The sequence below is a fragment of the Poecilia latipinna genome, unplaced genomic scaffold, assembly GCF_001443285.1.
Source record: "Poecilia latipinna isolate Pla-1442-1.1 unplaced genomic scaffold, P_latipinna-1.0 Scaffold3888, whole genome shotgun sequence".
Taxonomy (NCBI): domain Eukaryota; kingdom Metazoa; phylum Chordata; class Actinopteri; order Cyprinodontiformes; family Poeciliidae; genus Poecilia; species Poecilia latipinna.
In genome coordinates, this window is record NW_015116504.1 from 1 (window position 1) to 14,059 (window position 14,059).

The window sequence follows — 14,059 nt, forward strand, 5'->3', positions numbered from 1 at the left end:
GATGGTCCCCAAAGGTTTGACCAACCACGGCAACGCTTTGATGGTCCCCAAAGGTTTGACCAACCGCGGCAGCGCTTTGATGGTCCTCCGAGGTTCGACCAGCCACGGCACCGCTTCGATAATCCACCCAGACATGACCAGCCTAATTTTGGACAGCAATCTAGATTGGATTCCTCAAGACCCCCTTGCCCTCCACCACGTTTTGAATCTCCTTCAGCCCCTCAGTTAAAACAGCAGCAGGGTCCTGAACCTAAATTGGAGACCGACATTCAAAATCCTGCAAGTTCAGATTCAACAACCTTGCCAAAAACACCTGCTCAACCACTGTCTAACAAAGATGAAAGTATACCTAATAAGTCAACAGCTGATGACTTGACAGATGATAATTTGCTTGGATCAGATGGCTTTTTTATTCAAAATGATCCTATTCCCCAGACATTAAAAAGTAAGAAAGAGTCTGAGGAAGCAAAAAATAAAAGTGTCACTGATGATAGCAATAAAGACAAACCTAGTACATCAACGAAAGACTCTGGTTCAGTATCAAAACCTCCACCACCTCCACAAAATTCCCAAAAGGACGATGGACCAATGATAGACAACAAAAAATCAATTAAAACGACTGCTGGAATCCAACCAGAACTACAAAGTTCAGACCAGTTGGCACCAAAACCAGAACCTCCAAATCTACTTCCTGGCAGGGGACGTGGCCAGCCTCCACTGCGTGGACTTGGGCGTGGACAATTGGGCCCTGGCCAGTTCAGAGAACATAATATTGCACAAACTGAGGAGGGGGTGGACGAAATGCCTTATGACTACATTCCACCGGAGGAAGATGCAGAAATACCTGAAGAGCAACAAGACTACTGGCAAGATCCTTCATATCAGGGGTTTGGCGAGGATGAATCAGAGGTGCGTCCTGAAGACACATGGGTCCCAGAAGAACATTACTTTGAAGAGGAAGAGTATTATGAGGAGCCAGTGGGACCATTTATGGGGCGAGGTAGACCCCCATTGAGAGGAGGGCCCCCAATGGGGCGAGGAAGACCACCCATGGGCAGAGGATTTCCTCCCATGGGGAGAGGTGTACCACCCATGGGTAGAGGATTTCCTCCCATGGGCAGAGGAGTACCACCCATGGGCAGAGGGGGTCCGCCCATGGGTAGAGGAGGTCCACCCATGGGTAGAGGGGGTCCACCCATGGGCCGAGGAGGTCCACCCATGGGCCGAGGAGGTCCACCCATGGGCCGAGGAGGTCCACCCATGGGCCGAGGAGGTCCACCCATGGGTAGAGGAGGCCCACCAATGGTGAGAGGTGGACCACCCTTTAGTAGAGGAGGCCCACCAGTAGGTAGAGGAGGGGCACACATGGGAATAGGGGGTCCAGCAGTTGCTAGAGGAGACGTAGATGATATGCACTGGGCAGAGGCTGAGTCAGCAGAGTGTTCTGAGGAAGGAGAACCCTACTGGGAAGAATGGCAGCCTCAAATGAGAGGCATGAGACCCCCATTTCCACCTGGTCGTGGTCGTCCTCCACGTGGGCACCCTGGTTTTATGCCTCGAGGCCGAGGAGGTCCACTTCACCCTATTCACGGTGAAATGGGTCATGAGCCTGTAGGTCATGAAATGGAGTTGGATGATGCCAACATGGATCAGTCAATGCACCCAATGTACCACGAGCACGACCCATATGGCCATCCAGGGCATCCTGATGTAGGAAGAGGCAGGCGACGCATTCCACCTCCGCCCCATGAAATTATGGATCGCTTAGAGGAGCCTTTGTATGAAGGAGCTGAAGGAGATTCTGAATGGTACCCTCCACGAGGCCCTCCAATAACTCCACACGAAATAATTGACAGGGGAGGAATGAGAAGACGACCTATGGGTCGAGGAATTGCAAGGGGAATGTGGCGCCCAGGTCCACATCATGAGGGATATGAAGAGGCATATAAGGAGGACCAAGCTTTGGATTATGATCGAGGTGAGGGTGAGTACCGCCGGCCTCCAGCTCCAGAGTTTCCACCTGAAGACTATCGCCATGAAGCCAAGTTCCGTGAGGGGGAGTGGGACAGAGATCGTCCTCTTCCTGAAAGAGAGTATCCTCCCCGCATGCCGCCCCCACCGCACCTCAGAGAGGAACGCTGGGATCCAGAAACAGAGAGACGTCGCTCGTATCCATATGATGAAAACGATAGGGCAAGGGGAGAGCTACGAATTCTTGACTATAGGGATGAGCCCCCATACAGACTGGATGAACCGCCACACCTGCGGGCTTCAGACTGGGATAGACCTTCTAGGCGTTCTCCATTACCAGTGAGGACATATCCCGATTATGGTGACCTTAGACCTCAGTATGAGGAGCGCAAGGAAGAGCCACCACCTGCTGGATCTGCAACAGACTTGCCTGGAAGCTCAGTTGAAGCAGCAACCCAAGGAACAAGCGGGGCAAATGTGCTTGCCCTTTCTCAAAGGCAGCATGAGATTATCCTGAAAGCTGCTCAAGAACTTAAGCAAATAAGGTAATTTATTGTCTTCTATTTAATTTTATTTGTTTGAGAATATGGTAATGATGAGTGGCTGACTGGCCCAGAATAAAAATCCAGCCTAAAAAATGTAATTTGTTTTAGGAGCTGTGATCACTCTAAAAAAGCTAACTGGTTTGGCTAAAAACCTAGCTCTCAGTTTGATTGACATAAACTCTTGTTTGAATACATATTTGAATGCCAAGTGGCCCAGAGACCTCTCCACAAAGCAGGAAGTGGACTGTAGCACATCAGACATTTTGTGTTGTTTCCCTCAGTGGTTATTGGTGAAGCACCACCACAGAACAGGGGGGTGAGGTTTTTCAAACAATATGGTTCATTTGGCACAGAGCAGAGTGAAAGCAGACCAAAAATATAACAAATGTTGCAATTTTGGTCCTGAATTGACCTGAGGATGACAGCATTACAGAAACGCACTGCAATCCCTCATGCTGAGGTGGCAACTATGAACTTGGCTTGTTTTTTTTGTTTTTTTTAAAGGGAGTTGCAAGAGGGAAAGACCCCTAGTACTGAAAAACCACAACCTGCATCCAGTGACCTTCTGACAGAGCTACCTGCAGGTCTCCTTGGCTTGGAGATCCCACCAGATGTTAGGAATGTTTTAAAGGTAATTGAGAGCTACCTTGTTATTCAGAATCACTTCTGGTTGTATGAGAAATTTAATAAAGGAAAGAAACTTAATTCCCTTTAGTTTTTTTTACCTTACTGTTTGATGTAAGAGCTTTGAAAGTAATGACATCTTTTCTCACCAGGGTATGAGTGCTGCTGTTCAGCCAGCTGCTCCTGAATCAGCGTCTTGGGAAAGCAAACCTGCTGCTGCTGTAGATTACCAGTCGTCACTGTCTGCTTCAGCCAAACCGCCAGTAATTCCTAAAACGGTCGATTATGGACATGGGCATGGTATGTCCTGAAAAACAAATACCTTAATTGATACTTTAGAGACATATTAGGTGTTAAATCGGTGATGCTGGTGTAATGACATGTGCTGATTGTCATTTTTCAGAGCTCGGGGCAACTGTAGAGCGGATTGCATATGGTGAGAGAATAGTATTAAGACCTGACCCAATCCCATCAGATCGCCTCTATGATAAAGGTAGGGTTCACGTTGCAATAATTTTCTCATCATTTTTATTAAGTGTTGATTTTTTAAACTCTTTAACTGGTGTTTTCTTTAAACTAAATTCCTAGAACCACTCAGTCTCAGAGATTCCTACAGCCGAGATCCATATTATGACCGGCGACCAGACCCCTATTTGGATCGCCGGGAGTACAGCAGAGAGAGGGAGTTGTACCGAGATGCGCCTCCTGAATATGAAAGAGACAGATATGAGAGGGATCGCTATCATTCACGGGAAAGAGATGAGAGGTATGTCCTTTGTTGCTGAATATTCAACCTTATTTTCTGTTTTAAAAAATTCCAGCTTCTCTACTTAAGTGGTATTATTTTTCTGCTTTTTATTCAAGCACACATACCTTGGTTGAAGAAAGGTACCATCAAATCGTGTCAGATGTCTTGATTTGTCTTGACTCTGATGGTTTGAAGTAAGAAGGATATAATAAAGAAATTAAAAATGGTCATTTTATGTGCAGGTCTCCACTACCTCCTCGAGCGGCATACAGGGAAAGAGACAAGGAGCGAAGTGGCAGTCGTGACCTAGACGACTATTATGGAAGGCCTGGCTATGACAGACCTCTGTATGAGCGCTCTGGACCAGACCGCATCGGGCCTGAGCGTTACAGCTCGCCTTACTGTACGTTGGACACACATATGTTAATTAGCATTTCTTATTCAGCGTTTTCATGCATTATTAAAGCATGTGTTTATTTACAATTTTAGTTTGAACAATTTTTGGGGAGTAATGAATGTAACTCTGAAGGTTAAAGGATTTCTTTAAAATGTTACAAATACTTGGGCCTAATACAGCCAAGTAAACTTTCAGGTATTAATGAAATTTTTGAATTTGTTGAAATGGAAATATTGCCATTCAGTGGAAAGAAGAGGTTATCCAGAGGACCGAGGACCACACTCTGCCGCCCCACTGCCTCCTCCACCAACACCGCCTCCTCCTCGAGTCGAGAAGAAGCCTGAAATTAAAAATATTGATGACATCCTCAAAGCACCTGGCAGATTATCTCGACCTGAGAGGGTATTAATTAATTACTGCAATATTCATTCATGTAACATTAACATATATGAGCAAGGACTTAAGAAAACTGTATTTTAACAGATTGTTATTATAATGAGGGGCCTCCCAGGAAGTGGAAAAAGCCACGTTGCAAAGCTTATACGGGTATGTAATTCTGTTTTTTAATACATAAAAAAAAAAAAATGTGTATCTCAGTAAATTAGAAATATGAGTTTATTTCAGTAAGTCAGTTCTAAAGTGAAAGTTGCATGTTTTATAGATTGAATACACATATTTCAAGTGTTTATTCCTTTTATTTTTGATCATCAATATTTTCATTAATTGACTTGTATTTAGAGGAAACAAAAGATTACATAAATGGCTTTATTTTGGTTACAAACTAATTTTGAAAATCATTCGAAATTTATTTAGGACAAGGAAGTTGAATCTGGTGGCGCACCTCCAAGAGTTCTTGTTCTGGATGATTACTTCATGACGGAGGTGGAGAAAGTTGAGAAAGACCCAGACACCGGGAAGAGAGTCAAAACTAAGGTTGGTCTGGTGCACATGAGATCAATCAAACTGTTTAATCTGATGGATTGTGATGAGTTTAATCAGAATTGTTTTTGGTTTAGTGTAAATGATGAGGTGCTCAACAACTGTCTTTCAGGTTCTTGAATATGAATATGAACCCGAGATGGAGGATACCTACAGGAGCAGCATGCTGAAAACATTTAAGAAAACTCTTGATGACGGATTCTTCCCTTTTATTATTCTGGACACCATTAATGACCGAGTGAAACATTTTGAACAATTCTGGAGCGCAGCCAAAACAAAAGGCTTTGAGGTGAGTTGTTTCAATTAGTACATCTTCTAAATGGAGACACATGCTACAAATTAGCTTACTCTATAAGCAAGATGATACAAGAATTGGACAGCTGTTTTATTCAGTTTGTCTATGTTAATGTGTGTCTCTGCCTATCAAATAAATCTAATAAATTAGATTAAAAAAATAATCAAAAGTTGTTCAGTTTGGTTCCTGCTGAAAAAAAAAACAAAACTAACTTCTCTTCCATTTCTAGGTGTATGTAGCTGAAATCACGGCTGACACACAAACGTGTGCAAAGAGGAATGTCCATGGGCGCAAGCTTAAGGATATAACAAAGGTTAAAATGATCACTTCTTTGATCTCAAATACTAAGATAGTTAAGGCAACGTTCTCATATCTTTGGCTGAAACAATTATTTTTAATGGACTTTTTTATATGCAGATGTCCAACAACTGGGAGTCATCTCCTCGTCATATGGTGCGCCTGGATGTGCGATCCTTGCTTCAAGATGCTGCCATTGAGGAGGTAATTCTTTTTGTTTTAGTAGATTTTTTTACTGCTGGAAGTTGAAACCCTTTTTGTCAGTGACTTTCTGAGCTAAACTTTGATTTGCTTGACTTTTTAGGTTGAAATGGAGGACTTTAACCCCGAAGACGTTCCCCAAGAAACCAAGAGGGAGGAGGAAGAAGAGAGCGATCTGGTAGGACAAAAAAGCTCCACCTCTTAGCCACATATTTTCATGTCTGCTTCTATTGAACAAAACATACGCAGGATTAATTGTTTTCCAGATTGATCTGTAGTGTTGGATCAAACAAAAACGGATGAAATCCCTAAGACTAAGAAAGCACTGTAGTTTTAGTTTATTACTGTTTTAATGTTTCTAACTTTATAATGATATTTAAACACAATTTGCATCAAATAGATTTCCCCCTTAATGTAAGATTCCAGTACATCACAGTAAAACATAAAACTAAACCAATGAAAATTGATGCTATCAAACCAAGAGTTGAAAAACATACTACTAAAATGTCTTAGTATTATCTCTTTACAATGTAAGATATAGTGCAATCTACGCATAAATACTGTTTTTGTATGTTTATACATCACAATAATTTAAACCATTAATGAAATGTGGTGGTCAGCTTTGCACTGTTGTAGCTTAAATGCTTCATTGTTTAATTGCTTCGTTTCTCTGCAGAGATCTCTAAGTGAAGTAACTTTAGACTTTGAAGGTTTTGTAGACTGAAACGCTTAAAACGCATTTAATTTCAAATAATATAGATCAGGGGTGGCAATCTTTATGATGAAGAATAATTTTGGCCTCAGTCCATCTAAATAAAACTTATTTAGAGCTGCTAATATGGCATTAGTTGTAAAATATGACGTTGTAGATAATTAGTAGGTATTTAGATATTTTCACAAATATATAGTGAAGGAAATTTCATTTTTGAAGAACCACTATTTTATTTCTATCAGGTTTTGAAATAAAGAAAAACACAAACTTTGCAAAAATAGAGTGGATAAAAAAAATCTAAAACAATTTTCCTAATACTTTTTTGTGTTATACAAAGCAATTATTCAATTAAAAATCTTAGAAACTGTTTAAACCTGGATTTGAAAATACACGATTTTGTAAAGTTAATTTTTTTTAATCATTTTTAGCCAGTGTTATTCAGAACTATTCTGGAAGGTTCAAAGATCTCTGTAATATTGTGAATTGTTTAATTCCTAGCATAATGCTATAACTTCACCTGGGCAGCCTGAAGACAGAAATTTCACAGCCAGTACTCAAAACAAACTGCAAACTAGACTTGAAGGAAAACAGACTTACCGTTTTTAGATATATTTACCGTATTTTCCGGACTGTAGAGCACCTTACTATAAGCAGCATCTACAAAGTTTAAAAAAAAAAACAAAAAAAAACTGGAAACGTATGTATATAAGCAGCACTGGGCTATAAGCCGCTGGTATCTCCGCCGCTCTCGGTTTTTCACAAGGATGCAGCAGAGGGCTGCATCCTTTATAAACCTGCTGGATTTATTAAGGACGCAGCCCTGTGTCTTAAACGCCAAACCATGGATTAGTTCACGCCGAGCTTACATGCAGCAGCTCTATTTCCCTCCTGTACTACCAGATCCTGCTACAGAGCCCCCTGGTGGTTGAAGAAAAATCCACAGAAAAGCTGCACAGGGCTATAAGCTGCATGGTTCAAAGAGTGGGAAAAAAGTAGCGGGTTATAGTCCGAAAAATACGGTATTATTTTCCTACATAGAGATGTCTTCTTCAGTGGAAAAAACATTCTCACATTTGAGCTATTTTCACTGCAAATACAGACCTGTATGGTCAGATTTCTTTGGGATTAAGTAAAACAACGCAGAAAATACAAAGTCAGAAATTGGCTTTCCTGATCATTTTTGGGAAACAAAGACTTCCTGTGGATTTTGAACACATGTATGACTAAAACTGTGGACAGTTAAAATAGTCATTTAAAACTGTCCTTAACCTTATGTAGTAAATCTTGTAAGAGAATGTGTAATCTCTTCTCCCTTTTCATAGTTTTATAAAATACTAACTATACATTTTAAAAATTGTTTATTAAAACATTGAAATATTTGTACCTGTTTTGCCTGTTTTCCACTGGTTGAAATGTTTCACTCTTTTTTTTCCTAAATCTTTACATGTCACATTCAATGACTTTTATGACCTTTGTTTGTCCATAAAAGCTCCTTATTGTGATCTTTTTTTTAAAAACGCAGTACCGTTGTTGGAAACAAAGATGTATAAGAACTTCTGAACATTATGCTAGATCTGTAGCTTTTGGACAATAGAAACATGTTGGTGTATTCTTTCTGAGGGGAAAATTAACTTGGTAGAGTATAATGCTCTATTGCTCAGCCTCTATAGTTTGTTGCACTTATATTTTCAAACCTTACAGATCATTGGTTGTTCAGGAATTATGCTTCCTTTAACAACTCATCCCTGCCTTTCTACCACTGATTGAAGAATATAAAATATTACATGGCCACGTTTTCTTTTTTATATATAGTACTATTCATCGAGGAGATAAAAGTTCAGTACGTTCTGCTTTCTAAGAATGTGTGATAAGGAAACACCCAATTATTTTTTGGGGTTTCCTTTTGCTCTCAAATCTTAAAAATGGTCGTAGTAAATTTAAAAATTAGAACTGTGATGGGCTAAATCTGTAAAATTAAAACATGAAACATTGTGTGTTCCCTGATGAACCTGGCAATATAATGCTTTGCGTGTTATTAGAGGCACCTGACCAGAATCGTCATGCACATAACGTCTTTCAGTGTTTTTAACCAATAGCAGAATCGGCTTTATTGATTAAGATTGTGTACTCAAACAAGGAATTTAACTTTGTTTTTTAAACGCTCACTGCGTAGACATAAAGTATAAATACATACAATTTTGATTAAGTAAAATACAGGATAAAAGGAACAGTAGGTGCATGTACAGCCATGTCTTTTTTTTTTTTTTTCTTAAGAAAAAAGAAAGACAAATGTGCTTAATTTGTTGCATGGTAGAGTAGCTGACTGATTATTCTGTAAGGTGTTCATTGTGGTCATCAGAGAGGCAACCTAAGGAGAAAAACTTTCTGTTGCAGTTTGTTTTTGCAAAAAGTGCTCTGTAGCGGCAACTTGAAGGTAAAGTTTAAACAGTTGTGTCCAGGATATGTGGGATCTGCAGAAATTTTAGTTGCCCTTTTCCTGACAGTAGATCTGAAGAAGTTGTGGTTGGAGAGGATGTCCGCTCTGGTGATCCTCTCTGCTGATTGAATTGTTTGCTGGTGTAGCCTTAGTTTGTGTTGGCAAATTTCTTACAAATATTAATTGGCACTATTTTTGCAGTTTAACTTGGGGAAATATATCTGTTAAGATGGAGCTTTTTAATTTTATTTGCTAAAAAGTCTTTTGACCTCTTAACCTATTTTCTTACAGGTTGAATCGGACATTTTGTGCAGCTTATTTTAGTCTGCAGTTAATGACTTTTAACCATAAGAACCAGAGACATATCTTTTTTTTTTTTTTTTTTTACACTTGTAAGACACATTTTTCTCTACAGGTGGTATAAATCCCTCAATGCAATTATGTAGTTCATACATAATTTACCTTTTAACACTTTTTGTTTCCAATGGGGTTGACTGTAGGAACTATCGTCTCATACCTTTTCTAAATTAATGTAATCTTTATTAGTTTACACATTTTAATTTTGCCTTGTGTACTAAAAGAATAAGATGTTTCTTAGTTTTGTGGATACATATGTAACAAAGGGATCTCCACATGAAAATGTAAATTCTTCATCTTAGGGTGTTTTACACCCACAATTCATTTTCTGTGGTCTGGATCAATGTTAAAGTTGTAACTCTTTCCAGTGGTTTGGCTTCTTTTCACACAGAAAATTGACAAAAAGGTTTACCAAATGATTTTGAGAAGCTGTCTGGATGAATCTTTCTGAAAAAGACATTCAGCATTTATCACTTTTAGTCTGAATCACCTTTCTAAGCAATGCACATTTGGCTACATCTTGCTGAAATATCATTTCACATCACATTCGCACAAAAAGTAAATTACAGGGGTTGAAACTAAGTAGCGTTGGTTTTACACATGCAAAACTCCTCAAGTGTGGAAACTCCCCAAATTTGCTAAGATTGAAAGGAGGAAATCTGAATTTTTGTAAGAATTTACTTACCACTGTTACTTGACAATTGTTCTATTTTTCATCTACACTCTATTAAGAAATAATTAATCTAAAGACAAACATGTTTAACTCTCAAATGTCAAGAGAGATGATTCTGACTAATCTTTAGCTGTATAAACAATTCTTGATTTAAAATGGGTTTTAAATCTATTCAACGACCAGTTTCAATGATTAAAAACCATTAGAGAATAAGTGGGCTCTGTGTATCAGAGTCTGTCAACATTCATTTGTAAACCTGCCGAGGTCAAGGATGAAGTGGCTGCTGAGCCACATTATGCCTCGTTTCCACTAAGCAGTACAGCGCGAGTCGGTGTGGTTCAGTTCACTATTTTATGCGTCGGCGTATTTAGGAAACCATTTCCACCGTCAGTTAGACTCCTACTGGGGAGGTGGAGTTGAACACAAACGCCTAACGTGTTAACGACACATTGAATCTCTATTATGTTTTCTGCTAGTAGTGATGCTTTTTCTGTTCTCCATTCAATAGACTTTGTGGTGTTACGCCAATAGCTCCACCCTAACCATACAGCACCATTGTTGCATGGATCTACAACCAAAGGGGGATGAGGAATGGTGTTGTACGAGTTGGTTGTATAGGTTGCATTTACAATGGAAAAATACGAAATGGCATACCACACCGACCCGGGCAGTACCGCTCAGTGGAAATCAGACATAAGTTGCTCATAGAGCCAGTTTGATCCCTACATATTTGAAGTTACTTTATGACAATCTCTTTGACTTATAGACACAGGAGACAGCATTGTTTCACTTTAAAATGAGATGGTTCTGGTGGTCTCGTCTGCTCTGGGTTTAAATCTCTGGAGGTTTTGTCACTTTATGATCTTAATAATTATTAATGCACAAATGGCAAATTTGAAAAGTTACTTAAATTCTGAAACGGTGAATGGAAAATATAAAAAAAAGTGTCTCACAGACCTTATTCAAAAATAAATAACTTGGGCATATATTTATTTGTATGTACCAATATTTAACACTCAAACACTCCTAAAATATTTCGGCTTGTTTGGTTCAGAGGACCTGTCCTCCACTGGACCTTGCCTTTTCGCCTGGAACACATCAACTAAAGCCAATCAAAGCATCAGAAGTGGACTTTTGGGCAACTTGGAGGGAAGAGAATATAACAGGAAAAGGGTTAAAGAAAGCCTAGTATTTGCCAACAACCAGGAGGTCTTCCTTTCTGATGTTAGAGAGTTTCACAGATGTGAATCCTGCTGACTTTTTATCTGAACTAAAAATATCCGCTAAGCATCATCTGTGATATGTCATGCATAGCCATTCAACTGAATAGTTTCTTTAATAGTCAAAATTATGTCCTATTGGTGACCTAATCCTGTTTCATGTTTTTTTTATTTGTTTTAAAAAAGCAACAAAGGGTTATCAAAAAAGCTGTTTATTTGTTTTTGTTTCTTCTTGTGATAGATGAGAGATTAGTTTTTATGCAGATTTCTTTCCTGCTTAGAGATAGCAGATGTTGGTTGAGTCCATATTGATCTAAAAGTTAAACTCTTATTTATTCACTGTTCAGAATAGTTCCTTTGTTTCTCCAACTGTAAAACAGTTGGAGACGACAAACGTATAATAATCCAACATAATTTGGCAAAAATAAGCAACAATTTAGAAATTCAAGAGGCTTAGTTCAACTTTTAGTTGCAACAGTTTGTCAAATGAAAAGATTTTTTTTCATGCCACATATTTTATGAAACATTTGAATATTTAATAGCCATAATTCATCTTCTGACTTGTCATCCTGTAATATGTATATGTTAATGAAATCCCTTGGATAAAAAACTTTAGACAAACACATGTTCAAATCATAAAACACTGATACATCAGTAATAGCTAGATGCAAATATTTTATTATTTGGCTCATTGTAGCTTGATTGGATACTTGTGCAGTCAGATGTTTATTGATGAGCCTGTAGCTTGAGTGCAAATCTTTGTAGGACTTTTTAACAGCAGGAAGACTGCATCCTCAGCATAAGACACAGCCATGGGATTATTTGTAAAAATAGACCATCTTTGTACACTAAACCAAACTTCTACTTAAACTATGTTTGTTCTTTGTAGAGAACTTTAATTTGTCAAATTCATCATCAGTTAGCTGATGATCAGTTTGTCACTTATGAGTTACAATATATTTGTCTGCATGCCAGCAGAATGTATGTAGCACTCATTGTATTGCTGTATCTTCCAATGCAGTGTTATGCAGGTTTTGCTTGTTTGTACTTTAACCTTTTATAAACCACTTTCCTCTCTTTTCAGCCAGCCCCCTCTCCTACTTTCTCCTTCCACCTCTACATCACCCAGACATTTAACGATTGCAGTGTTTCTTTAATCTAGGGATATCTTCCAAAAAGCAAATGGGAGATGGACACATCTGAGGCCAAACTTGGTAGGTATTCAATATTTCAGATCTCTGTTGTATCATGAAAGCATTGTCCTCTGTAGTATAGAGATTTCCATTTCCATCTCATAAGTAATTTGTATGTGCGTTTTGTTACTTGGACTGGACCACTAGAATTGGGTTTATTGTTTTTGGTATTAAAAAAACAGCATTGTCTCCTTAAGAAATTGCTGCAAACCATCAAAGTGTTTTGTAGGCCATTATGAACATGTCCATCATCCTACAGATTTTAGTTTACAAGCATTTAAGATCATTACTGTTCTTGCCAGGACTGAAAATATAAAATTGACCCAAGGTCAGACTGTGTAATATTGAGGCAAATTGCAAAAAACCCGAGAGCTTCATCTGACTAGGTGTGCCAGAACATGTATTGAGCGACTGTGTGAGAGATTTAAAAACACGTTTCTTCATGTTGTATGTTCGCTTACATCAGACTCACTGCACGATCAGGTAGGGGACACAAATGTAGCGTCAAAGTGCAATTTATGAGCAAATCAGCAGCAAAAGTATGGGTTTTTAACTATCTGCCACACATAGTTCACATTATCTGGAAGGTGGAAGGCTCATTGTCAGAGCATTGGTAACAATTTTTGCATGGCTCAGTTTTTAACTGTCTATTGAGACATACAATAATATGTGGACATGGCCAATCAGAAAGGGATCCTGCCATTCACCGTCTCTGATTGGTTTAGCCCAGTGGTTTCCAATCCTGATCATCCAGACTCTCTATTCTACATATGTTCCATCACACCTGATTCAAATGATTGCATGGCCTCCTCTGCAGGCATCTAGAGCTGCTGTGGCCTGTTAATCACCCAGGTATTTCAGTCAGGTGTGTGGCAGTAATGAGACACCTAAAACTAAACAGGACCAGGGGGCTTGAAGGTCAGGGATAAGAAGCACTGTTTTGGATGATGATGTGGGCCGAATATTTGTTGATGAACGACAGGGAGACTTTCCGTGTGTTGAGACCCTTTTTTGTCTTGGTGACCTGATCCATCAGTACAGCCTCATTTCTTTAGGTGCGCTACTGCGAAATCAGATCACATTCTAGATCCCTGCAGTAAATCTTAATCAAGGTGATAGAGGGATGATGGTTTGGGCCCAGTGCAGTATTTGAGTACACCAAGAACTCCTTTGTATACCAAAGCATTCTAGAGTCAAATTTGACTCAACCCCGCTGATAGATGTAGTCAGAAAACCCAAATATGAAATCAGATGTACAATTACATGGCTGAAATGGAAAGTAATCAGTGTGGTAAAAGGAACTTTTTTCTGACTAGACTTTGCTTCTGCTTCAGTGGAATCTGAAGAAAGTTGTGCATAAACAAATACATAAACTAGAGATGTGCCGATCAGGTTTTTTCCTCCCGATACCGATACCGATCACCCATGAGGGCCGATCACCGATACCGAT

The 14,059-nt window shown here is 39.2% G+C and overlaps 1 protein-coding gene across 1 annotated transcript in view; it reads left to right on the forward strand.

The window, feature by feature from the left end:
* Positions 1 to 6: 6 nt before the first annotated feature.
* Positions 7 to 14,059, forward strand: part of LOC106941830 (YLP motif-containing protein 1-like) — a 20,083-nt gene continuing 6,030 nt past the window's right edge. The window contains exons 1-15 of the mRNA XM_015024958.1: positions 7 to 2,516; positions 3,021 to 3,147; positions 3,293 to 3,440; positions 3,544 to 3,633; positions 3,729 to 3,906; positions 4,005 to 4,028; positions 4,131 to 4,291; positions 4,530 to 4,687; positions 4,769 to 4,831; positions 5,099 to 5,218; positions 5,337 to 5,513; positions 5,749 to 5,832; positions 5,937 to 6,020; positions 6,121 to 6,195; positions 12,579 to 12,630. Of these exons, the coding sequence (XP_014880444.1) occupies positions 589 to 2,516; positions 3,021 to 3,147; positions 3,293 to 3,440; positions 3,544 to 3,633; positions 3,729 to 3,906; positions 4,005 to 4,028; positions 4,131 to 4,291; positions 4,530 to 4,687; positions 4,769 to 4,831; positions 5,099 to 5,218; positions 5,337 to 5,513; positions 5,749 to 5,832; positions 5,937 to 6,020; positions 6,121 to 6,195; positions 12,579 to 12,630 (3,469 nt within the window). The 5' untranslated portion in view covers positions 7 to 588. The remainder of the gene's footprint in view (positions 2,517 to 3,020; positions 3,148 to 3,292; positions 3,441 to 3,543; positions 3,634 to 3,728; positions 3,907 to 4,004; positions 4,029 to 4,130; positions 4,292 to 4,529; positions 4,688 to 4,768; positions 4,832 to 5,098; positions 5,219 to 5,336; positions 5,514 to 5,748; positions 5,833 to 5,936; positions 6,021 to 6,120; positions 6,196 to 12,578; positions 12,631 to 14,059) is intronic.